The sequence below is a fragment of the Protopterus annectens genome, chromosome 16.part0 (assembly GCF_019279795.1).
Source record: "Protopterus annectens isolate FY-2018-M chromosome 16.part0, PAN1.0, whole genome shotgun sequence".
Lineage (NCBI taxonomy): Eukaryota > Metazoa > Chordata > Ceratodontiformes > Protopteridae > Protopterus > Protopterus annectens.
In genome coordinates, this window is record NC_056750.1 from 545,428,250 (window position 1) to 545,453,483 (window position 25,234).

The window sequence follows — 25,234 nt, forward strand, 5'->3', positions numbered from 1 at the left end:
TTGATTTGAAGACACCAGCCGCCACTGTAAATTCTAACTGATGCTTTTAGCCACCAGGACCACTTTACCATATTTACTTGGGCCTCTGACTGGTTAGGGCAAGAAAAACTGATATAATGGCGTTGGCTGCCTTTCTTTATAGCACTGACGACCTGACGTCAGGCAGCAAGTGACAGCAACTGACACAGAAAAACATTGACTCTGGTATTCGGGCTACCACAGCGGGATAACCCCACAGGTGATGACTGCAACAGGGAATACACTCGGAACATCTACATTTATGGTAAGTGTACACAACTGTACTTTTTCTGGCAAGCTGTTGGGGATTCATATCATTAAATAATGACAGACATTTGAGGTTTAGTTTTCATATCCTTCTGAAAATGCACACTAACACAAACTCTCTTATTCCAGTAATTTTCTAAGCTTGTAAAGGCAATAAAATCTGTCCCTATTTTTGGGAACACCCCCCCCCATTATGTTGGTTTGTGTCCATGTTTCTTGTATTAAGAGTGGCAGGAAAAAAATACAACAGTGGAGATTGTCTTTTCTCTGTCACATCTCCTGAACAGCACTGATGTACTTTACTAGAGTAGGAAAGAAAGTCCCATATGCATACGCAGTACATCAGCAAAAGCGGAAGAACAAGGAGGAACAGTAAAGCACCATTATACAAAGACATACAAAGACATTATTTAAGAAATGTAGGCAATTTCTTTCTTAAATAATGTCATTGTATAATAGCAGTAATTAGAGCATTTTTGAGACGGTATACTCCGGTATGGCGTACCGGCACCTCTACTGCTATTAATTTTAATTAATTTTCTTCTTTTTAACAAAAAAAAAAAAAAAAAAGCAAGCTTACTTTTTTAAGGACTAGAATGGCCTTTGCTTCCAGTCGTACAATTGATTGTTTACGTCTTCCTCTTTCTCATGCATGGAATTTGAACTCCTGAAGGCGTTTTTGGACTGCGGAGTAGGAACTATGAACGAACAAGTGAGTGGAAGGTAGGTGCATGTCCGTGTTAAGACAAGTGTATAAGAGTAAGTAATAAGTAGGTGTGTGTGTGTGTGTGTGTGTGTGTGTGTGTGTGTGTGTGTGTGTGTGTGTGTAAGTTTTTAAAAAACGAGTGTGTGTGTAAGAAGTAGCAGCAGGCAATAAGTAGGTGTATGTGTGTGTGTGTGCATGTAATAGACTAAAACGGAACTTCAATAATTTGTGCTTGTAGATATCTTGTCAGACACGTATCATCAAGATGAGCACTGAGAGAGAGAGATTCCTGTGCTGTGGCCGATAGCCCACATAAGCCTCTGTTACATGTTAAAAGATCTCAGCTCGTACATACAGTCTAGTCTACAGATGATAACTGGGTTTAAAATGGTGTGTGGCTTTTGTAAATCGACAAATTTTACAGGGTACTAGACATCAAAGTAATGAATTTTAGCTTTTGATCTGATGCATGATTTCTTGTACATGTTGACAGCTTTCTTGAAATAGCAGGATACTGCTAATTAGGTTAAGTTTGCACTTAATTTGGTTTCCTAGTTTAGCCTACAAACAGTTTCAGTTCTGTGAGTCATTGTGCTACAAGTGACAAGAACAAGCTCTGAATCCTTTACAGTACACAACATTTGCAGACTAACCTAGCAAATGTATTTAGTAAAGGCAACTGAGGTGGTAAGATATTAATAAAATGGTAAATAGGTAATGTAAATTGAACACATTTTGAAATGCCACATTAAGTAAAGGATATTGTTAGAAGATTATAAAATAGATTAATTAGGGAAAAATTGTAGGTTGTAGTTTAATGAACATGCAAATGAGTTACTAGGCTAGATTCATGCAATACCTGCAGTATAATTTTTGTGTGTCACTGTCTACTGATGTTTTAAAAGTCTTAAGATGACAATGAACGTAAACCATAATGTGGTATTTATTACCTAAAATGAGTCAAGATGTAATACATACATATTTTTTCTCAAAAGCCATACAATGATATAAACCATAACAATATACTCAATCACTCAGTGCAAAATCTAAGCCAAGATCTATCTAGCTACAATTAAGTCTGTCTCTGTGTCTTCTTCTTCTTTCGGCTTTTCCCGGTTAGGGATCGCCACAGCGGAACTCCGGTCCACTAATGATTGGCAGTAGATTTTTTATGGGTGCCGAAGTGCCAGCTCGACGCCCAACCTTCAACTAAGGCACGCCCATTCTACGCATGTCTTTCGAACGCCACTTGACAGCGGGGAGGACATGCAGACTCCACACAGGAGGCGCTCCAGCCGAGAATTGAACGGGAGAACCTCTTGCTGTGAGGCAACAATGCTACCACTGCACCACCGCGGTTTACCTAATTCTGTCACTGTGTGAGCTTTAGATTATTCACTAGTCTGTATCTGTTGGAAGGTAACATTTCAGCATGAGTCAGTCATAACATTTTTTAATACATCATCAGATAATCTAAAGCTAAATTCTGTCACTGTGTGAGCTTTAGATTATCTGATGTATTAAAAAATGTTATGACTGACTCGTGCTGAAATGTTACCTTCCAACAGATACAGACTAGTGAATATCCAATATAAAACACTGTGGAATATTTATGTAAACGACCTGATAACTTCTAAATGATACTAGTCAAACAACATTAGAGCATTCTGTTTTAGTGATGAAAGTACTAATGTAGTCATGTTCCTGGGTGCAAAGTATGGTTTCATTAGAGTATTACTGTTGAGCTGAGAAAACATTTTCCATTAGCAACTAAATAGTGGTATTATTTTATTGGCTTGGAGTCCAGAATTATTCCTGGATTTCTCATCACATCAGAAGCTCATATAGTACCATCCTGAGATGAATAGAGCATGATACACTTCTGAGCTATATAAATCCATTTCAATAAATGTCCCATCTGCCATAGATTAAATTATGTAAAAGCTGATGTGTTCATTCCTATAAGCTTTGAAAAAAGACATGCAATTGCTAAACCACCTCTGTCTTCCTCAGACATTTCATGGGGCTTTGCTGTTTATGCAATGACCTTGTTATTTCTGTTCTGAAGTACTCTAGTTATGACATGCATCCATTTCAGACACATGAAATTGCACAAACTCCCAAAAGGACAGAAGTCCAACTAGATGATTGCGGGAAAATAAACTAAAAGGTTTTCCTTTAACTTTCTGTAAAATACTTTTGCAGTCATGTCTACTTAAGCAAAATGAGTGCAACACCCCAATTATTGATGTCCACTATCATGCTTAATAATTTGCTGTGAGAACTGATTTCAGTCATTGCATTTTTAAGAGAGATTTTATTTATTTATTTATTTTTTATGAAAGAGGATTTGCAGAAAAAAAAGAAGTATGGGGGGGGGGGTCAGGATGGGATGGGGCAGGGAGTGGGACTGGGTGGGGCAGGGGTTGACCCAAATGATGCAACATATGTGTATCACCACCTTTTTGCTTGCAAAAAAAGCACTGGCAATAACCCAGTGACTGGGTGTAGGTATCACAGGATTAACCCATGGTAGGAAGAGAAACAAGGTAGGTATAGTGTGAAGCTGGAGATGAAGAAATTATTGTAGAGGGTATAGGTTGAGAAGAGGAAGATTAAAAGAGGGAGGGAAAGAAGGGAGATATTTTAGCCAGTAGGAGAACATTTACATTGCCACTTTGTACTGAGAAAGTGTTTTAAGTGGATCTTGAAAGCATTTTGATTCTGATCATGTTTGAGAGCACATGGAAGGCTATTCCAGAGGACAGCAACATAGTTTGAGTATGTTGAGATTCATGAAGAATTTGGGGTTTTTGTGACTGAGGAGTTTTTTCAGTGTACTATCATTTGATTGAACTGCACTTGTTTGAAAAAAATTGACTGAAAAGCAATTAACTAAAAACCCATTTAACTGAAAATACAGTTAACTGAAACATATTTTCCTGAATCAAAATAAAACAGAGTGAGAAGGTCACACCGAAAAACCAAACAGTAAAAACTAAATGAAAACTCCAGCCAAGCTAGAACTTTCAGTGAGTGACCTCTCAAACCTCTGGTATCAGAGGTATATGGGATATATCCAAATGACCCTTATGAACATCAGGTGTTTCACCTGTATGGCGATTCTGAACGCCCATAACTTATTTCTTTTAAGACATCTCAATGGACAATTTAAGGCCAATAAAGCCAAAACCCATTAGCTGTGGATATGCATATTTCGGCCTTATGACCTCATCAGCACAGCACAAGCAGAGTGTTTGACTAAGCACGAGTGTAAGTAGTATCTGATGGTGCCATGTGTGAGGGTACGATTTGTTAGGAAAGAGAGTCTAGATAACTCACCAAAAGCAACACCAAATACCACTCATACTGCTACACCCAATGAAACTCCAAGAGCAAAGCCCATAAGGCAAGCCAACACATTACACATGACTTTTGTCATAGAGGACTCCATTGCACGATACACAGATAACCCACTCACCAGACAGAACAAGGGGAAAATAACGGTTAGTTGCTTATCTGGAGCCAGGATTCGCCAAATTACACATGCACTCAAGTCACTACACCACAATTACCAGTATGATTCTGTCATAGTCCATGTGGACCTTAACCTGAGACATATTTCCTTGTGCTGTATGAAGAGACACTGTTGACCTATCTGAATATGTATCTCAGGCAGATATATGTCTTACAATGAGCAGCATTCTACCTTCACCAAGGATGATGCCATAGTACAAACAAAAGATGACTGACATATTCTGGTGTCTCTCTAGGGGGATTCGGTATTTGTCAGCTTGGGAGGACATGGTTAACAGGCCACATTGCTTTGTGGTTGGTCCATGCCTGTCTCCCCTAGGCTTCCAAATATTGGCTCAAATTTTATCCACCCCCTTAGAGCCTTTTTTAGTCAATGCCAAGTTGACAAACCTACCAATATAGTAAATAGAACCCAAAGAAACAAAGGTGTTTCTGCTGAGGGTTAGGACCCTAAACAGCAAGTTCCACAACCTACAAGATGTCCTCACTTTGGAGAATATAGACATCTGTACCATTACAGAGAGACATGGCTTATATGTACAGAAAGTACTCCGGCAGTAGATGGCTTCAGTGCTGTCTACATATGTATTTAGACCATCAGCTGCAAAGACAGGGACAAAAGGTGGAAGGGTTTTAATCTATATTAGCAACATGCATAGCTCTACTTTGGTTAAACAGGATGATGCCCTGGAATTTATCAACATGCAGATCACCATAGGCTAAGTCCCGTACCATATCCTTGCAAGCTGTAGGTCATCCTCTGTGTCCTTGGAATCCCATAGCTCATACACAGACATTCTGGAGGAGACACTCACCATTAGACCAAATTGCTTAATTATGGGAGACACCAACTACCCATCTGTAAGCTGGGAAACGTATGCTGCCTCATACACCCTATTAATTGATAGTTTATTAAAATTCAATGCCCTTCCCCAACTCTGAGTTCACAGCAACTTATGCGGAATTGTTTATAGAGACCCTGTTTAACCTTGTAATTGGCTGTCTACAGCGGCCTCTATACAGCCAAGTCATTGGCTGCATAGAGGCTGATGTACCTACTAGATGTAAGCTCAAAACAAACTCTAAAAGCAAACCACACTGGTGGAATCTTAACCATAGTAGGTTATATAGCAAAAGGAAAAAAGCCATCGCTAAAATCATGAAGAGCAACTCTCATAATGATAGGAGCTCTCGAATTAAACTAAACAGGAAACTAAGAGGACTGATTAAGTCCAATTGCAAGATTAAGATAACCTCACAGGCTAAAGACAACCAAAAGGCCTTCAAAAGCTATGTACAAAACCTCAGAGGCAGGACACATTAGTATGCCGAAATGGTGGTCACTGGTGCCACCTTCACTGAGCAGAGCGACATAGCATGTTTACTGGCTAACAGATTCAGTTCAGACTTCATCCCCACACTCCCCCCAGCCTCCCCCATGAAAAACCTACTAGCATACCCCCCAGCTGTTAACTGAGAGCAGGTTGTGGCAGCACTCGCTAAGGCCAGAGACACAGCCTAAGTGAGCCCCAACAATATCTCAGTATACTTTCTAAATAGCCTGAAATATGACCTGTCAGGACCGCTTCAGTCACTTTTCAACCGTAGCCTCAGCCAACCCCAGAAACTACAGACCTGTTAGTCTGACTAGTCTGTTATGCAGAGCCATGGAACAAATAACATGGAAATGATCAACAAAGACATAGGCAACTTTTGGACACTGGTCACAGCCCAGTTTGGCTTTATCAGAGGAAGGTCATGCCTACTGCTACTTGGATGGCACAGCGATGGAGCAGTTAACGTTGTCACCTCACAGCAAGCAGTTCTCTGGTTTGATTCTCGGCTGGGTACCTTCTGTGTGGAGTCTGCATGTCCTTCCTGCATTTGTGTGGGTTTCCTCCGGGTGCTCCGGTTTCCTCCCACATTACAAAGACATGCATCTGGAATATTTCTCCCCGGGCCTCCCCTGAAAATTGGCTGGTTCCAAGTCGGACTTTCCCGGTAAACATATGTTAAATAGAATTAATACTAAAGCTGGTGAACTTCTTTAAGAAGGTAAGCAAGGCAATGGATGAGGGGAAACAGTGCATACCGCCTACCTGGACCACGATAAAGCATTCAGTACAATATCCCTCTCAGGTGTAGTTGACAGACTCTCACCATACAGGGTATAAACCTTTACATAATTCACTGGATTGCCAGAGAGCTCAAAGACAGGACCCAGGAAGTCAGGATTAGTGATGCCGCCTCCACTAAGAGACCAATCACCAATGGGGTGCTTCAGGACTACATGCTGGGACCACTGTTATTTGGCATCTACTTCTCAGGGGTAAAGGCTAATGTCAAGGGCCTTTGGCTGACCAAGTTAATGGATGACTACAAATTAGCAGCTATCATAGATCCCTTCATAACACACATGTCTTACAAGAAAGTCTAACAGACAAATGACGGGTGCCAAAGTCATGGGCTAAAACTCAATGCCAAGAAATGCATTGTAGTATCTTTTGGGAAAACTGTCAGCCTGGCTAATTACTGTAAGAGCATGGCATCCAGGTCCAAGGGAGTCACAGTGTCACTTTATTTGGCTCTTATCAGATCCATCATTGAGTGTAATGCCCTCTTCAGCATATACCTGACCAGACATATGCAACAGTTGGAATGCCCAAAAAGATTCCTTGTCAGGAGAATCCAGGAAATAAAACATTGTCCTATACAGATTTCCTTTAACTCCTACCTCTGTACTCCTGTCTCCCTGCCTCTGTGATCATGTCTCTTACAGGTTACTGAGAAGTGAGCTATGCCTGGCATACAAGGCATCATCGGATCCAGCTCTGTTGAATCTTTTGCACATCCTTAAAATGAAAAGCATCAGAACCACTAGATCTATGGATTTAAATTTTACTTGTGACATAAATAAGACATGTTAGTAAGACAGATGTGTGTCTCAGAGGATCCCCATGCTTTGAACAGGCTAGGCTTATAAAGACCCTGGAGGTCATTAACGTAGTATATAACTATGAACCTATAAAGCTTTGAAAGCTGGTCATTCGTCATATCCTAGGCAAGGATATATACCTCAGACTTTTGCAACAGTGATCTACTAGAACATCTACTGTTACGATATGTTTACTTAGTAAGCCCAGCATTATATTCTTCACTGCTGATTTAACAATTTCTAGCTCTAGCTTTCCTCATTTTTGAATGCTTTTGTGTCTCTCTCTTTCCTAACCATTAAGCCTCACTGTCTGCCTTTCAGACCTATTTGAACACATTTGAGCCGTAACCTAGGTGTTTAAATGTCTTACATTTTCCATTTATCAAATTATTATCATTATTCAGTGCCTTGGCATTCTTTCCAAATACGACATCCATAAGAGTCCACACATTTTCATCACTTTTAATATTTATTTTGTTGACCAGCAACTCCAGTCCTGGGTGACAGGAATGTATTACAGGGTTTTAAATTTGCTAAAATATTTAGGTTATACTTCAGTTTTCATTACATTTATGTACTACACGAATGAGTACAAAATTGTTCAGATAGTATGAGTAGATGATTAGATATGACTAGATGTAAGGTAAGTACTGCTTATCCTTCAGAAACCTGAATACATTCCAGTTACCCTGAAGACTAGTTCTGTACATATATAATTGTTCTGTACATATATACTTGTATTTTTTACTTCTATTTTTATAGTGATTCACTCTTCTTTCCGTCCCAGGCAAAATGCTGTTTAACACAACCTTGCATTCATTCTTGAGTATACTCAGCACATCATGTGACTGTTTTACCTCACCGTGCACCAGATATTAGCAGAAAAGTTTTTAGCATCTTTGGAGATGAGATTTGGAATCTCCTTCCATTATTTTATGGTTTCAGTATTTGTTCAGGAATGTTTCTGGTCTGAAATCCCATTTTACCTTCAAATCTAACTGGATTTGCAATGGTGATTTATTGCAGTTGATATGCTGCTGATTGTATGTGAAGTTTATTTTGTTTTTCTTACTTTCCTAGCTGTGTATTTTGCACTACTTACACTTGGTGTCTGTTAGAACAATAAATTAATTTCCTGTTTCATTTTGGCTGTCCCCTATGAGTACAGCTGTCACTGAATTTAGTTTTGTTTCTTTGTTCATGAAATGGACCAATTAAGGCCCAGTCCACTTACTAAAAAAAAAAAAAAACATACATTCATTAACAAGCAAGCAAATGAATAAATATCAAGAGGGCAGTGGATGAGTCAACCTCAAGAGGAAGAGATGAAGGAAGGGAGGTGAAAGGACATGAGAAGGTACCCATTTCAGTCTGGATGTCTTAAAAAATTGATGAAGGATGGATGGAATATGCCAGCAGACAACTTGGCAGAAAGGTCCACTACAACTTTCAGAAATGCTTGCATCACATGATGAAGAGGACTGGATTAGGTGACAGGAACAGCACTGTCAATTTTGCCTTTTCCTGCCATGATGCGTGTCCATTGTAAAAGTGGAGACAGTATTGCAGCCAGAATAAGTTCAGTTTTGAGACAATCAGCTTGTTTTGCCAGTAAGATGGTAGTTTCATTTGAAACATACAACAGAGCCCCATTTATCCACTAGTCTTAGTTAAGTTATAGATGTGAGAGTGTTCGATCTCGCCGTTTGTTCTTACACATGGGTTCGGAGCCGATCCTCGGCTCCGTGTCGGACGCTTGCAAGCTCTGCATCGAGAAGAAGCTCGAGACAACCTAATACCCACAATCCCCCTCTGCCTTTACCTCAGATCTAGTTTGCCGCTGCAGCGTTCGCATCACTGGGTCGAGCTCAAGCACCTAAGATAAGATTAAGAATTTATTCTTGTATTTTTCTTAGTGATTTCATTATAAAAGTTTGTTAGTGACATAGTGTATGTGTGTGTGGTAAGGTTGAGGGATTCTCGGTTCCGTTAAGTTTATTTGAAACTTATTAGAGTTCTCCTCGGGGCCTACCACCCCTTACTTGGATTTGACTACCGGATTGACTACCTTACTGGATTCGACAATTTCACCGGACTTGACTTCTTTACTGGACTTGACTTTTCAGTTATTTAGAGTGAGATGTCTGAAAAGGCTAAATCGGGTTTTAAGCGTTGCCAATATGGGCAAAAGATGTCAGTTACTGACAATCATAGTTCCTGCGTCTACTGTCTTGGCCCTCTCCATCTGCAAGAAGACTGCTCTATTTGTCATTCTTTCAGTGGGAGGGTCATGACAGATAGGCGCAGGAAACTCATGGATAGAGGTTTGTTAAAACCTACCTTTCAAGAGGCTCTGGATGCTTCAGACCAGGCATCCAAATCCTCGAAGGAATCGAAGACGTCGGAGCCCAAGTCATCGGCTCCGAGCTCTTCAGCTAAAGTTGGATCACCGGTTCCACAGACTTCAGGGCCGAGTGTTCAACTGTTGTCAGTTTCCGAGCCTCGAGTCTTGGAACCGGTGATGGAGCTCCCTCCCCCGACACTGTTGAGGTCGGCTCCGTCTTCGATTCCTTCGACCCGTTCTTCCAGGCCCCTCTCCGACACCGATGTTGACCGCGTGGTGCAGAAATTACTGGAGAATACGGCCTTATCCAAACTTATCTCGGTTTCCACCCAATTGGTGTCGAAACTTGAAGGCCTTCCATTATCTCCATCTGTTCCTCCTCCGAGACCTGTCCAGTCTTTGGAGCCGGAAGAGGCTGATCTACTGATTGTGGAGCCCTCAGTGCCAGAACCGTCCTTTTCTCGGTCGGCTCCGTTCACCTCGACTCCGTCGGATCCGGTACCGGAGTCTCGGAGCCGAAGATCCATCCTTGGTTCAGGGACCGAGAGTCGAACCGATGTTTCGGTTCTGACTCTCCCTCTCGGGGCCTCGGCTCGGATCGACTCGGCTCCGTCCTCGGGGTCGATACCTTCGGTGCCTGTTTCGGGGATTCTTCCCATTTCTTCGGAACCGGGAGATACCTCGACTCGGGACCCGGGGGCCTTCGATCTCATGAGGAAGGTGTTGTCTACCCAGACAACCACATCAGTAGAAGCAGCCTCTCCTCCCCATAAAGGACCGTTATCCTCCTCTGCACCAACGGTCACATCCAAGCGTTGAGCACCGGTCTCTCAGCCACCCCTGGAGGGTGCCCCTCTTCCTCGGAGGCTTCTTGAATGCTCCCTCGAAGAAGTCCCTAGGAAAAGATTGTGTAAGAGGAGACACTTAGATTCTCCACAAGAATCTTTGACATCCGATACTGACTTGGATGAGTCAGAAGGGTCCCCAAAGTCACCTTCAGAAGATGTCTCTTTCTCTGACATCTTGGAGATCCTAAAGCAGAGAGGTGACTGGCAGTCCCTCCCCCCTTCTGAGGATGAGTCAGTCTTGCTGAAGGCATTTGGTGCTCGCCCTTCCTCCTCCTGGGTCACTCCGCCCTTCGATGAATTAATGGAGCTGATTGCTCGAAGGGCGTGGGAGGCTCCTGACACGGTGGAGCCAGTCCCTAGGAAGCCTAATAAATACATTACTGCACCCCAGGACAAGGCTTATTTAACAAAAGGAGTTCCAGTGGACGCTATGGTGGTGGCAGCGGCCACGAAAAAGGAGATGTCGGAATCTTCCTCATATGTCCATCCACCTAATAAAGATTCTAGGACTATGGACAGGTACGGGAAGCGCATTTTTAGTTCAGCGGCTTTTTCTATGTGATCCCTGAACTATTTGACCCACTTTACACGTCTACAGAGGGATCTAATCAAAGAGTTGGGAGATACCCTCCAGGGTACTACAGATGCTGCTGTTTCAGAGAAAGTTACAGTACATCTCAATACCCTTACATCCATTGTTAACTCATCCATGAGGCTGATCTCATACGCAGCCGAAGGATCGAGTAGGGCAGCAGCTTCAGCGATTGCTCTTCGAAGACAATCCTGGATGTGCTTATGTTCATTTGCGGAAGCCTTCAAGTCTTCCTTTACTAATGCCCCATTTGATGGTGCCACTCTCTTTGGCCCAAAAGTAAAGGAGACCCTTACCCGGTGTGAACAGGAGGGAAAGACTCTGTCTGCTGTTGGAGTCCGTTTTTCCACCCCATCCAGACCATACCCCAAAGGGCAACGCGGTGGGAAAATGTGGTTTCGAAAACCCCAAGGGTCTTTCCCAGGCACGCAGGGTGATGCCCCTCTAGAGGCAGAGGAGGGGCAGAGGTGGAAGACGCCCTGGCGGCAGAGGGGTCCCAAAACCAAGGTGACAGGGATACACCCCTGGAAAACCTTTCCAGCACTCCTGAGAGGAGGCCCGACTGTCCTGCTCTGGAGGCAGTCGGGGTCGCTAGCTTTATACCCTCAGGCCTGGCAAAACATTACTACAGACAACTGGGTAAAAGCGTTGTTACCAGAGGTTACAGAATACCATTCCTATCCACCCCATTCCAAAGACAAGACTCCCAGATGTGCGCCCCATCTGCGAGATCCAGCAGCTATAGAAATTTCAAAGCTGCTAGAAAAAGAGTCATCCAACCAGTCCCAGCGGACCAAATAGGATTCGGAACTTACTCAAGGTTCTTTTTAGTTCCAAAGAAGACAGAGGACTGGAGGCCGATTCTGGACCTAAGCAACCTCAACACCTTTGTCAAGAAAGAAAAGTTCCGAATGGTCACGCTTCAATCGATCCTTCCATTCTTACAGAAGGACGACTGGATGTGCTCAATAGATCTGAAGGACGCATACTACCACATCAAAATGGCCAGGGCGTCCAGAAATCATTTGCGCTTCCGGCTGGGAGCCAGTCACTATCAGTTTCGAGCCCTGCCCTTTGGTCTGACCTCAGCCCCCAGGGTTTTCACCAAATGCATGGCAGTGGTAGCGTCTCATCTGAGACGCCTAGGATTCCAGGTGTTTCCGTATCTGGACGACTGGCTCCTTTCTGCCACCACCCGGCGTCAACTGATAAAGGCCAGAGATTACACCCTACAACTTTGTGTTCACCTCGGAATTTCCGTAAATTTCGAAAAATCCTTACTACAGCCATCACAGCGTATCTTATTCATAGGAGCGGAATTAGATACGCATCAGTTAATTCTAAGGCTTCCTCCAGAAAGGATAGTTTCACTTCAAACACACATATCTCTTCTTCTGTCATCCAGAAAATCCCCAGCAAAACTGGTACTAAAGGTTTTGGGCCTCATGGCAGCTTCTCTCATTGCGATACCATTGGGAAGACTGCACATGAGAGTTCTACAATGGCTACTGTTTGCACAATGGTCTTTCCAACATCTACCTCTGACACACGAAATCCTGATCACAAACACATGCAAGTCGCACCTAGTCTGGTGGCTTCAGACTTGCAACCTTTCCAGAGGAAGACCATTTGTGCTACCCACGACAGCTACGGTGACCACGGACGCTTCCCTGATAGGGTGGGGGGGCATCTTTCAGGGACAGACAGTCCAAGGCGAATGGACCAATTTAGAGTACAATCTGCACATCAATGTTCTGGAGTTGAGGGCAGTGTTTCTAGCGTTGCAGCACTTTGCTCCCCTTCTTCCTCTAGGGACTATTGCAGTTCAGACGGACAACATGTCTGTAGTCTGGTACATAAACAAACAGGGGGGAACCAAGTCCTATCAGCTATGCAGAGAGGCCATGAGAATTTGGCAATGGGCGGAGTCCACCGGTCGCTTTCTAATAGCAACGCACATCCCGGGGTCATCCAACGTCATAGCCGACAGGCTGAGCAAAGCAATTCTGTTGCCGCACGAGTGGTCCCTAAAACAGTCAGTTGCGAAGAAGATCTTTCGCAAGTGGGGCCAGCCTTCCTGCGATCTGTTTGCGTCTCCAATGAACGCCAAATGCAGGAGCTATTTTGCCCTATTACCCCCTCCAGGGGAAGTCCCCAGGAACACACTAGTTCACGATTGGCCCCCGGGCCTCCTGTATGCTTTTCCACCTTTTCCCCTGATTGCCAAGTTTCTGCAGAAAGCCAACAACCTGCAAAGGACGATCATCCTCATTGCCCCATTCTGGCCTCGTCAAATTTGGTTCCCCTTTCTTCTGACACACTGTATTCGGGGACCCTGGATCCTGGACCCAGAGCCAGATCTACTGACTCACTCGTCAGGGGCTCCCCACCCCTCGCTCTTGTCCCTCCATCTAGCAGCTTGGCTGCTCCGATTCCCTACTTAGCCAGGTCTGATCTTCTTTCACCTGCAGTTCAGAATATACTAGTGGCTTCTCATAAAGCTTCCACTACTAAGACCTACACTAGTAAATGGAAGCGCTTTGTGTTCTGGGCAAATACACAGCAATTGGACCCTGTCATAGCTCCTTTAAACAAAATCTTGGAGTTTTTAACAGAATTGTTCCACCAAGGTGCTTCTCCTGCCACTTTAAGAGTGCAATTGGCTGCCATCTCCAACTTTCATGTGGAAGAATGTGGGGCTCCTGTTATAGCCCACAGGCTTTGTAAGGCTTTTTTAAAAGGGTCTTTTCATATTAGACCACCAGTTAGATCTCCGACATCCCCTTGGAGTCTAAACCTCTTATTATCTAAATTGATGTTACCCCCATTTGAACCAGCCTCCTCTTGTCCATTGAAGTATTTGTCGTGGAAGACCCTCTTCTTGGTAGCCATTACATCCGCTAGGCGAGTATCTGAGCTTCAGGCTCTCTCTGTTAAACACCCTTATTTAATCTTTCACTCTGACAGAGTATCTCTTCGCACTAATTCATCCTTTCTTCCCAAAGTTTGCTCTATTAATAATATTAATCAGTCCATTGAATTACCCACCTTTTTCAAGAATCACTCCAATAAAATGGAGTATATGTTACACAAGTTGGATGTCCACAGACAACTTAGATTTTACTTGGATAGAACAAAAGATCACAGAAAATCTGATCAACTTTTTGTAGCCTTTGCTGATAGCGGGAAAGGTGTAGCAGTTACTAAAAGAACTCTTTCTAAATGGTTAACTGATTGTATTATTTATGTTTATGATTCTTCAAATCAAGCTTTATCTGTCAAACCCAAAGGACATTCTACAAGATCAGTGTCTACATCCCTGGCTCATGCAGCTCGCCTACCATTAGACGCTATTTGTGCGGCTGCTACTTGGTCTAAACCACATACATTCATTTCTCATTACAAGGTAGACAAGGTTTCTAGGGACAGGGCAACCTTTGGTTCCACTGTGCTCAAGAACGTCCTCCCGTGAGTTCCTCAGGAACATGGAGCTAGGGACGCTACCCATGTGTAAGAACAAACGGCGAGATCGAACACTCTAGCATATAGAAATTATGTCCTTACCATAACGTTCCATGTGGAGTGTTCATCTCGCCTTTGTTCTTACATTCCCACCCTCCCACCCTCAGGAGGAATGTTCTTTTTGGTGCCTGGTCTGGGTTATTCTGCTTCTGCATTGCAGTTGTTGTATATATGATACATGTATATATATATATATATATATATATATATATATATATATATATATATATATGGATAGAAGTATTTTTGTGTCTATGTGAGTTTTGGCATGAATGTGTTCTCTCTCTGACTGCTGGTTTGCTTGCAAACTAGATCTGAGGTAAAGGCAGAGGGGGATTGTGGGTATTAGGTTGTCTCAAGCTTCTTCTCGATGCAGAGCTTGCAAGCGGCCGACACGGAGCCGAGGATCGGCTCCGAACCCATGTGTAAGAACAAAGGCGAGATGAACACTCCACATGGAACGTTATGGTAAGGACATAACTTCTATTTTTGCTGATGTGGCCTAGTCAGTATATAGTTATGCTGATGTGGCCTAGTCAGCTGTTTGCTGAATTTCCTGTTTGCACTTAATTTTAAATCTTTTTTTTTTTCTTAAAACTTGCATATTTTCTGTCCTTGACCTAGCACTCTTGTGTGGGGTCATTTACTGCACTGTTATAACTTGATATTACTTGTGAACCTCTGCTATCTCTGTAAAAAACAAAAATCTTGCTTTTTCCCACTTTTCTGAGAGTTAAAAAAGTTCAGTTACAGGCTTGCTGTTCCTGAACTGTTTGAAAGTTTCTGTGAGGCCATTTTTGCTTGGGCTGAAGGAGGGTCTCTCTGTTGATCAGTGGCAGTGAATAACATTGAGCAGCTTCCCTGCCCCCGTAGAGGTGGTTACTGACTTGAAACTGTAGTTTTATTGGCCACTAGGGGTCATTTCCAAAACTCCTTCATCTTCCTCTCTTAAAACCTAGTTGCCTCGTGGTTTGGGCGTCTTTTCAGGCTTGTTGGCTGTTGGTGAAGCACCCTCCAAGAGGAAAAAACGCTGAGAGAAGAAGGGAGCCACTTTTGAGATTTTAAGTATTTTTTCTCTGTTTATTTGCTAAGTTTTTCTGCACAGCTGCCTAGCGTGAGCATTTTCTGGCTTGTTAAACTTGATTTCTGTATTAGTAGCTGTATTTAGAGCACAACCAAAAGCTGTTTGCTGAATTTCCTGTTTGCACTTAATTTTAAATCGTTTTTTTCTTAAAACTTGCATATTTTCTGTCCTTGACCTAGCACTCTTGTGTGGGGTCATTTACTGCACTGTTATACCTTGATATTACTTGTGAACCTCTGCTATCTCTGTAAAAAACAAAACAAAAAAAATCTTGCTTTTTCCCACTTTTCTGAGAGTTAAAAAAGTTCAGTTACAGGCTTGCTGTTCCTGAACTGTTTGAAAGTTTCTGTGAGGCCATTTTTGCTTGGGCTGAAGGAGGGTCTCTCTGTTGATCAGTGGCAGTGAATAACATTGAGCAGCTTCCTGCCCCGTAGAGGTGGTTACTGACTTGAAACTGTAGTTTTATTGTCCGTTTTGGGTCTATTCCTGCTTCTTTCCAGCCCCTGCTATCAAGCACGCTTTAGTGCGGAGTTGCCACTAGAGCAGCATCGGGCAGCGCCGGTTAAACAAGGTTAAACTCTTTCTGGCTCCAGAAAGTCTGTGCTTCAATTTTTCCCTTAGAACTGCTCTGTTAGGAACCTAAACAGTTTACACCTTCACTAAAAAGTGCAGCACTTGTTCCAAATAGTTTTTTCTTCTCAAAAAGCTCAGCACTTGTCTTATAAGCATATCCCTTGTCTTATAAGCATTCTCTTTGCAGGTCAAGCACTCCTATATTATACAAATCTCTCACTAGCAAAACCCCCAGGAGTGCCCACTTCCCTGCTAAGCCCACTACTTTTCTGTCTCATACCAACTCATAATTCTTTCTAGCATGTCGAAGGGTCAGATGCTGGCGTCCTCTCCTGCCCAGTTGGTGAATCTGGGAATTCTGAGACAATGTTACAATTGCCTCATGTACACGGACAACCCTCTCCTCCTCCCACATAACACTAACACTTGTGAGAGATGCAGCTATTTAGCCAGACTGGAGGCTGAGCTCTCTCAACTCAGGACTGGCAAGACCAGGCAGGAGGAGAAGGCAACTACACACACCACAATACCAGTCTCACATAACTCAACCACACCACTGAATCAAACACATAAACACACAAAGACATACTCGGAGGCTCTGAGTAAAAATTTACCTAAACAGCAGAGGCCTCCAAAGCAGACACCCAAGCAACTGCAAACTCAGTACACCACACAAACAACACATAAACAACAAAATCAGTGTGCAAAGCAGTCACTGCCCTTAAGGCCAAATACAACACCAAACATACTTGTCATAGGTGACTCCATAGTCAGACACACTGACGTCCCACTCACCAGGCTGAACAAGGAGAGGGTCACTGTAAGCTGCCTATCGGGCGCTAGAATCCACCACATAACACAAGCACTCAGGTCACTCCACGGCAAGTACAAGTATGACACAGTCATTGTCCATGCTGGTGTGAACGACCTGAGACGTACCTCCCTGGACTACATGAAAAGAGACATAGAGGAGCTCTCTGATTATGTAGCCCAGGCAGGTATGACCCTGACCCTGAGCAGTATCCTTCCTTCACCAAGAATGATGCCACAATATAGTGACAAGATGATCAGCTTTAACAATTGACTTAATTTCTGGTGTCATTCAAAGGGGATCCAGTGCCTGTCTGCCTGGGATGACATGCTCGACAAGCCACGCTGCTTCGCAAGGGACGGCTTGCACCTGTCACCCCTGGGATTCCGGATATTGGCTAAGGCTCTTGCCACCCCCATAGTGCCTTTTTTAGGCAAGGCTCATATTCTAAACCTACCACCCTAGAAAACAAAAATGTGAAGAAACTAAGGGTAATGCTGCTCAATGCCAGAAGTCTAAATCTCAAAATGCACGCACTCGAGGCCCTTCTCAGTATGGAGAACATTGATGTCTGTGCTGTGACTGAAACCTGGTTCAAGGCTCCTGAGAGCACCCCGGCACTATCAGGTTTCATCTCATATCATGCGTTCCGGCCCCAAAACCCAGACCACACCACAAAAGGAGGGGGTGTATCCATATTCATCAAGGATACCCACACCTCCAGGCTGGTGGCTACGCACGAAGCATCGGAAACCATCCAGGTGCAATTAACCATAGGCAAAACTGCTCTACAATTTGTAGCATGCTACAGGCCACCCTCTCAAACTCAGGAAACCCACACAGCCTTCCTGAAGACACTGGAGGGTATAAATGTATCACCAAACACCATCATATTGGGTGACTTCAACTACCCGAATATAGACTGGGAACATTACTCAAACCCAAACTTTCTAGCCCAAAGGTTCCTGGAGTTCATAAATTCAAATGCCATGGAACAACTAGTCACCGTCCCCACAAGAGGAGAAAATATACTAGATCTCATCATCACGAACATGGGGACAAAATGCTCCACACCGGAAGTATATCCCTCATTGGTGAGATCAGATCATAAACTAATCTCACTAGAAATCCAAATCCCGCCCCCACCCCAAACGAAAAAGACCACAGTGAAGAACTTCTCTAAAGCAAACTTCACACTACTCAAGACAGGTGTGGTATCCTTCAAGGCCCCCGAGCCAATGGAAACCACAACCCAAGCTGCGGAAGCCCTTACAAATGCATCTATGAACACCTTCAGGACTGCATGGATCAGGCAATCCCAAATAAAACCAAGACTCTTTCCACCAAGGGCAAACGTCCAGTCTTGTGGACCCCAGCCATAAACAAACTTTACAATAAGAGGAGAAAGCTATTACATGATAGAACAAAATCCCAAAAAGGGAAGGCATCTTTGATCAGCACTAGCAAGAAACTACGATCCCTCATAAAATCATCCAAGGCCAACTTTGAGAGAAAAATTGCAATCGATTCAAAAGACAATCATAAGGCCTTCTTCAGCTATGTCAGAAACCTGGGTGGAAGCTCCCCCCCAAAAGGAGAGATAACTATCCCAACTGAGTGTAGCCTCCCAGACATCTCAGATGCGCAGGTGAAAGCTGCTCTCTCTAAAGCTAAAAACACAGCATCAATGGGACCGGATGGGGTCCCCGGCTGTGTGCTACATGAACTTAATGAAGAACTAAACCCGCACATAAGGCAGCTGTTTAATCTTAGCCTCACCACAGGATATGTGCCCAAGGAGTGGCGTACGGCAACTGTGGTCCCACTCCACAAAGGCGGTGCCTCTACGGACCCTGGTAATTACCGCCCCATAAGCTTAACAAGCCTGGTCTGCAAAGCTATGGAGAGGATCATAATGGAACTCATAAACAAGGACATAGGGGACTTGCAGACCTTGGACCCAACCCAGTTTGGCTTTCTCAAGGGTAGATCTTGCCTTTTGAACTTGGTCGACTTCTTCGAAACAGTCACCAAGGCCATTGATGAGGGAAAGGCAGTCCATACAGCCTACCTTGACCTTGCAAAGCTTTCGACACAATACCCCACTCGGGTATTATAGAGAAACTTACCAGCTTAAATGTAAACCCATATGTCACAAGATGGGTTGCAAACTGGCTAAAGGACAGAACCCACAGGGTTAGAGTTGCTGGAGCCATGTCAGACTCCAAGCCGGTTACAAGTGGAGTCCCACAGGGTCTCAGTCCTTGGCCCCTATTGTTCGGCATCTACTTCTCAGAAGTACAGGCAAACATAGGAGGACTATGGCTGACAAAGTTTGCGGATGACTGCAAACTGGGTGCCATAGTGGATAGTACATCGGACGCAGACATCCTTCAGAGGGGTCTCACGGAAACTGATAGCTGGTGCCAGAGCCATGGCCTGAAGTTAAACTCAAAAAAGTGTATAGTCATAGCCTTCGGGAAAAACAAAGTAACCCCAAGCTACCATATAGGTGGCAACCCACTAAGCACAGAAGAGGTTATCAGGGACCTGGGGACCCAGGTTGACAGTGGCCTCTCGTTTGACACTCACGTTGCTAAAGTGGTTCGAAAGACCTTCTACATTGCCCACCTGATCATGAAGGGATTCACATCCAGATCAAGTGAGGTCATTGTTCCCCTGTACTCTTCACTTATCAGACCAATGATAGAGTACAATGCCCCATTCGGGATGTATCTCACCCGACACCTGCAGCAATTGGAGAGACCCCAAAAGTTCCTCACCAAAAGGATAAAGGGACTCCAAAACCTGTCATATGCTGCCAGACTGAAGAAACTCCAACTCTATTCAGTTGCATACCGTCTGCTCAGAGGTGACCTGTGCCTGACATACAAGGCCATGACCAACCCAGAATTAATGGACATGCTCCACCTCAAAAAAAAAACAAATCCACCAAAACCACTAGAGCAAGAGACTTAAACCTTAGCATGGATATAAATAGGGCGTGCTGGAGGGATAGATTCATCACCCAAAGACTCCCCATGCTGTGGAATAAAATCCCGGTCCATGTGAGGCAGAGCACCTCGCTGGCTCTGTTCAAGAGAAATCTTGACCGGTGGATGGGAGATCGTAGGTTTACCCCGGGAATCATCTCTGTGTCACTACTGGACAGAGGCAAAACAAACTAATGGGCACAGTATTTCTAACATAAGGGGCGGCGTAAACCACATAACTTTGGGCTAGGCTTATAAATGCCCTAGGGCAGTTAGCCTAGTATAAACCTATGAACCTATGCTCTATGATCAGAGGATGTTGCTTCCTCTCCTCTATAAGTGTGGCATATACTAACAGACATCAATCCCTCACAAATCCAAAGTGTCTGAAGCTTCATACTTAGCTGGTAGTTAGGAAGAGGGAACCATCCCTTTAATGTAGAAATATTTTTCCTTTCTGAATTTTATTCCATGTACTGCACTCCCAATAGTCTTTATCCATATTTATCTTTACCTTAACTTAGAGCATTATCGTCTTTAGCAGTTTCATCAGCTTCACTTGTTATTATAAACACCCATACATCATCTGGTTCTACCATTTGTGTCTTAGCAGCAGTGTAGAAGGCAAGATTATTTTTCTTTTTTTTTTCATTGAGCTAAGATCCTGAATGTTCTGTGTTCCAGCAGATGCGCCATCCAGAAACTGCAACATCTAACTGAATTTCTGGCAATACTTGTCATGGCCCTTTGAGCACAAGGGGACTAATGGGTTTTCTAGCATCCCTGGAAGAAGACATATTCTGGGAATTACTGCACATAAGTCTAACTGTTTGCAGTATATCTGTGTCTAATCATGCATGCACTTTGCTGCCAAAATCCACAAAACCTGTAGATACTCAAACAAGGACAAATGTTATTCACATATATATTTTAATTTCTGCTTGTTTACAATTGGAACCATTTTTATTCTTAATGTAAATATGGTTGTAATAATGAGCTAATTAATATAAGATGTAATTCATCCAAAGAAAAGCTACAAATTTTTTTCTTTTCTTTTAGGAATCTTTCAAAAAAGTATCAACCCAAAAAGAATTCGAAAGAAGAAGAGGATCAGAAGTAAGTAAATACGCTGAAAATATGTCATCTGTAATCATGAAAAATGCTACTCCTAAGAATGCAGGCTTCTGTTGTTTGGAGAATTATAGGCAATGCTTCCATTCTACCCCCAATAACTTGGCAGATGTGTATTTTTAGATGGGTGTATATATATATATATATATATATATATATATATATATATATATATATATATATATATTTTTTTCCTTCTGATTTGTTAAAAAAAATACAATTTCACATGATATCAGAAAGTATATGCCATGACTAATGCATATGTGCCTGAGGGTACTGTATTTTGTTAAAGTCTGTGTGCTGGAGTAAATATGGAAATGCAGAAAGAATCTCATAAATATTTTTTTTCCTTATGGCTAGCACTGTTTAGTTGTAGAGCACTAACAATCCTTTTATCCCATCTCCGCGTTTCGTCTCTGGCTTTTGCATGATAAACTTGCATGGTGCCCACTCATCATCAGTTGTATTCCCCTTTTGTTTTCCGAAAGAAATGTTTTTCACGATTTAACTTAACTAGTTTTTCATGGCTTCTCTTAAATTATTTTTGTTGTAGAAGTAATTCACGTTTTTAATTTTTGGTGGATTCTTGCAGCAGGTTAACAGATGGGTTCTATTTAATGTTATCAGTCTTTCAAATGACCTGGTTTTTCAAAGCACTCAAAAATACATCCTTTCCTTGTAAGAAATCATGTGTTGTACTACTGATCCTCTTGTATTAGTTGGCATGTCTCCATAAAAAAGAATTGTTAATGGACTCCATCTTAAATTCTTTTAACAACAACAAGCCTGTTAGTCACTTACTTGCATTTTCTGTGCACAATTATTTATGTTGTCTAGATTTAATTTTTAGATGGTAAAACTAAAAAGTACATTGTTTTAAATGGAAGAATAACACCTGCTAAAATGAGAGCATCCTTTGGTAACTTTTATGACTTATGTCATAGGCACTGGGACTTTTTAGCAGAGAAAGCTGTCTCAGAGTGCCAGTTACCCTGATATTCCTGTAATACAGCACGCCTGCCTCACTCTGTAGTTCTTGTTTTTTTTTTTTTTTTTTTAATCTAGCTCTTTTTTGTTGTGCTCAGCCTCACTATGAAGAAATGGACCCAGGCTGCCTTTTACTGTACTTCTTTGGTGTGTTTTTGAATGAACTGCAATGCATTTAATAAATCTGGAACTTCTGACATGATTGGTCAATCTTTGTAAATATGTAATTACTAATAGGAAATTATACTTGGCCTCTAAATCAATTTACTCTATTGGGTATCTAGGAAATGTTTAGGACAAGCAAAGCCACTCACCTCTATCTTTTCCTCCCAACAAAAGTTATGCTGTCCCTCTCCTCAGCTTTACAAGTGCCGCACTTTCACTCATCTCTGCTTCTACCCCAACTCTTACTTCAGAAACTACCAAACAGTATCCAGCCACCTCTAAAATTTCAAGATGGTCCTGTACTGTAACTGTTTTACCCTACTGTGTGCATTATAACAAATCTATTAATAACTGTGTACATAGAAACACAATTGTAGTTTGCTCATCTTGCACCCAGTACCATTTTCTGATCTGGTGCCCCTCAATTCTTAGCTGTGGAACAAAAAAAATGGGACCTTTCCCATATCTTCTGCTTCATCTGGAGAAAGGTCTGCAAGGTCTGTTCACCCTGATCCAGTTAGTTGCGGAATAAGTTAAAAAAAGGAATTTCTTGTAACAAATGTAGCAAACCACTTGAAACATTTTATACCACACACAAAGCACTAAAGCATTTAAGTTCTGACTGTAAATGCATTGTTTGCATTAATTTTTGAATGCTGGTAGTGCACTGCAGACTGATCAGCATCTCCCAGTCACATACATCTCCTACCGTCTTTAGCTCGGGATAGCTACTCCCTTAGGTCCTCCCTAGCTACACTTCTGCACAGAAACATGTCATGAACACGTATATGCATTTGTATTGCTCTTATGAGTTGTTAGTGCACATAGAAACGTGCCATGAACAAGTATGTAAATTTTTTTATTCCTGTGAAGTGTTAGCAACACACATTGCATGAAGCATTTAATCTCTGCACGTCTGTAAGGCAGTACTTTTGCCATATAGCTCTTTCTTCTATATATATATATATATATATATATATATATAGATATATATATATAGATATAGATATATATATATATATATATATATATATATATATATAAATAACCTTTGTTATTATGAAATGTAACTAATTTTATCACAATCATTTCAAAATTATTTATATAGTAGTTTGAGATATTTTAGAAAATATTTAGTTTATAATTTCGAAGTTATCTGTGTAATTAGTTATTTAATTGTCTATGTAACAAATTGTGCAATTGCACCTGGTTAGTGGCTGAAAAGTGTCCATGGACCAGTTTGCTTACCTAGTCAACACACAAAGCAAAAAACAGTAAGTATGAGGTATTTTCTTCTCCTTTCCTTTTTCTCTACAGCTTTGAGACAGTTTCTTCATTTTAGGTAATGGTTTTCCTTCTTTTGGGGTTTCATCCCACCTAACACAGATTGTGATGTTTACTTCTCTTCTTTCCTTCTGTGCTTGTAGTTGTACTGTACTGCCCATTAAGTGTGTGCAATAAATATTTATGATATTTAGTAGAAATGCAATAGAGTAGTTGTTGCAGAGCTTGACAGGGATTAAATGATATTGTCCTCTAAGAATTGTGTAAGGCCTTTCAGGATTTCTTTTTTTTTCCAAGTACATTAAACTCTTCACAGAAACATTCTTCATAATTTTGACTATGATTCTGATGTCCTTCATGGATGCATCTGCAGTCATAACAACTGGGTTGTCCTGTCGTCAGGCAGCCCTTCAGTCGGCCGGATTCCAAAGTCCGGGTCCGGCTTCGGCTGATGTCGCACTTCACCCGACGTCATCTCTGTTGGTCTTCGGGTATAAAGGCATCAGCCGACGCCATTTTCCTCCGTCTTTCTTGCCGCGTGGCGCCCAAAGCAGAAGCTGTTCGCAAGTGCCGGTCGGTCGGATCCAGAGATTACTTCTACCGAATACTACTTCGAAGACTTCTAAAGCTAAGTACCCCGTTGGGGACTCTTTCTTGCCTCAGCCGATGACAGAAAAAGACTTGGGACCTTTCTGCACCTTCCACAGCACAGGCCCTTAGCTATACCTCCTGTCCTCTCTGTGGTGGACGATGCCTTCAATGATGTCTGCTCTGCACCAGATTCTTTACCTCCAGCCCCTGCCAAACCAGACAGATTTTACAGGGTACCAGACACTCATCACCACCTTTACAAGGCCCCACTTGCAGACCCCGAAACTATATCCCAGGGTCCCAGGGCAGTAGCCTCGACCACAGCTAAAAACCCTATTCCTTCTGAAAGGGAAGCCAGGTCATTAGACAGATGGGGCAAAAAAGTCTACACCTCAGCTACTCTCTCAGCTAGAGCTTTAAACTGTCAGTTTCACATGATACAATACCAAGAGTTTATGCTTGATCAGTTAACAAAAAAGCTATCCTCTGATGACTCTATTGATAAGAAATATGTATTAGAAATGGTAAATAACATACAACAGGTTAGTAACCATTCCTTAAAATGTGGCTATGATGCACTGGAGGCTTCATTTAGATCAGCCATGACTGGCACAGTGATAAGAAGACATGCATGGCTAAAGGAACAAGCCTTAATGGATCATGTTAAAGCTAAGTTATTAGATGCTCCTATGGATAAGACCAGCTTGTTTGGTACACCTGCCCAGCAGGTAATGAAGAAAATGGAAGAAAAGGCAAAATCTGTTCAAATGGTTAAAGATTTCTTGCAGGTTCAACCCCCAAGGTTTAGCAGGAACTGGCCTGCCAAAAATTGGTCCTTTCCTGACT

General features: G+C 42.5%; 1 protein-coding gene across 1 annotated transcript in view; it reads left to right on the forward strand.

Annotated features, from left to right (window-relative positions):
- The window catches only part of FNBP1 (formin binding protein 1), a 2,646,599-nt gene that overhangs the window by 280,223 nt on the left and 2,341,142 nt on the right, over positions 1 to 25,234 (forward strand). Inside the window, exon 3 of the mRNA XM_044058144.1 lies at positions 21,290 to 21,346. Coding sequence (XP_043914079.1) covers positions 21,290 to 21,346 — 57 coding nt within the window. The remainder of the gene's footprint in view (positions 1 to 21,289; positions 21,347 to 25,234) is intronic.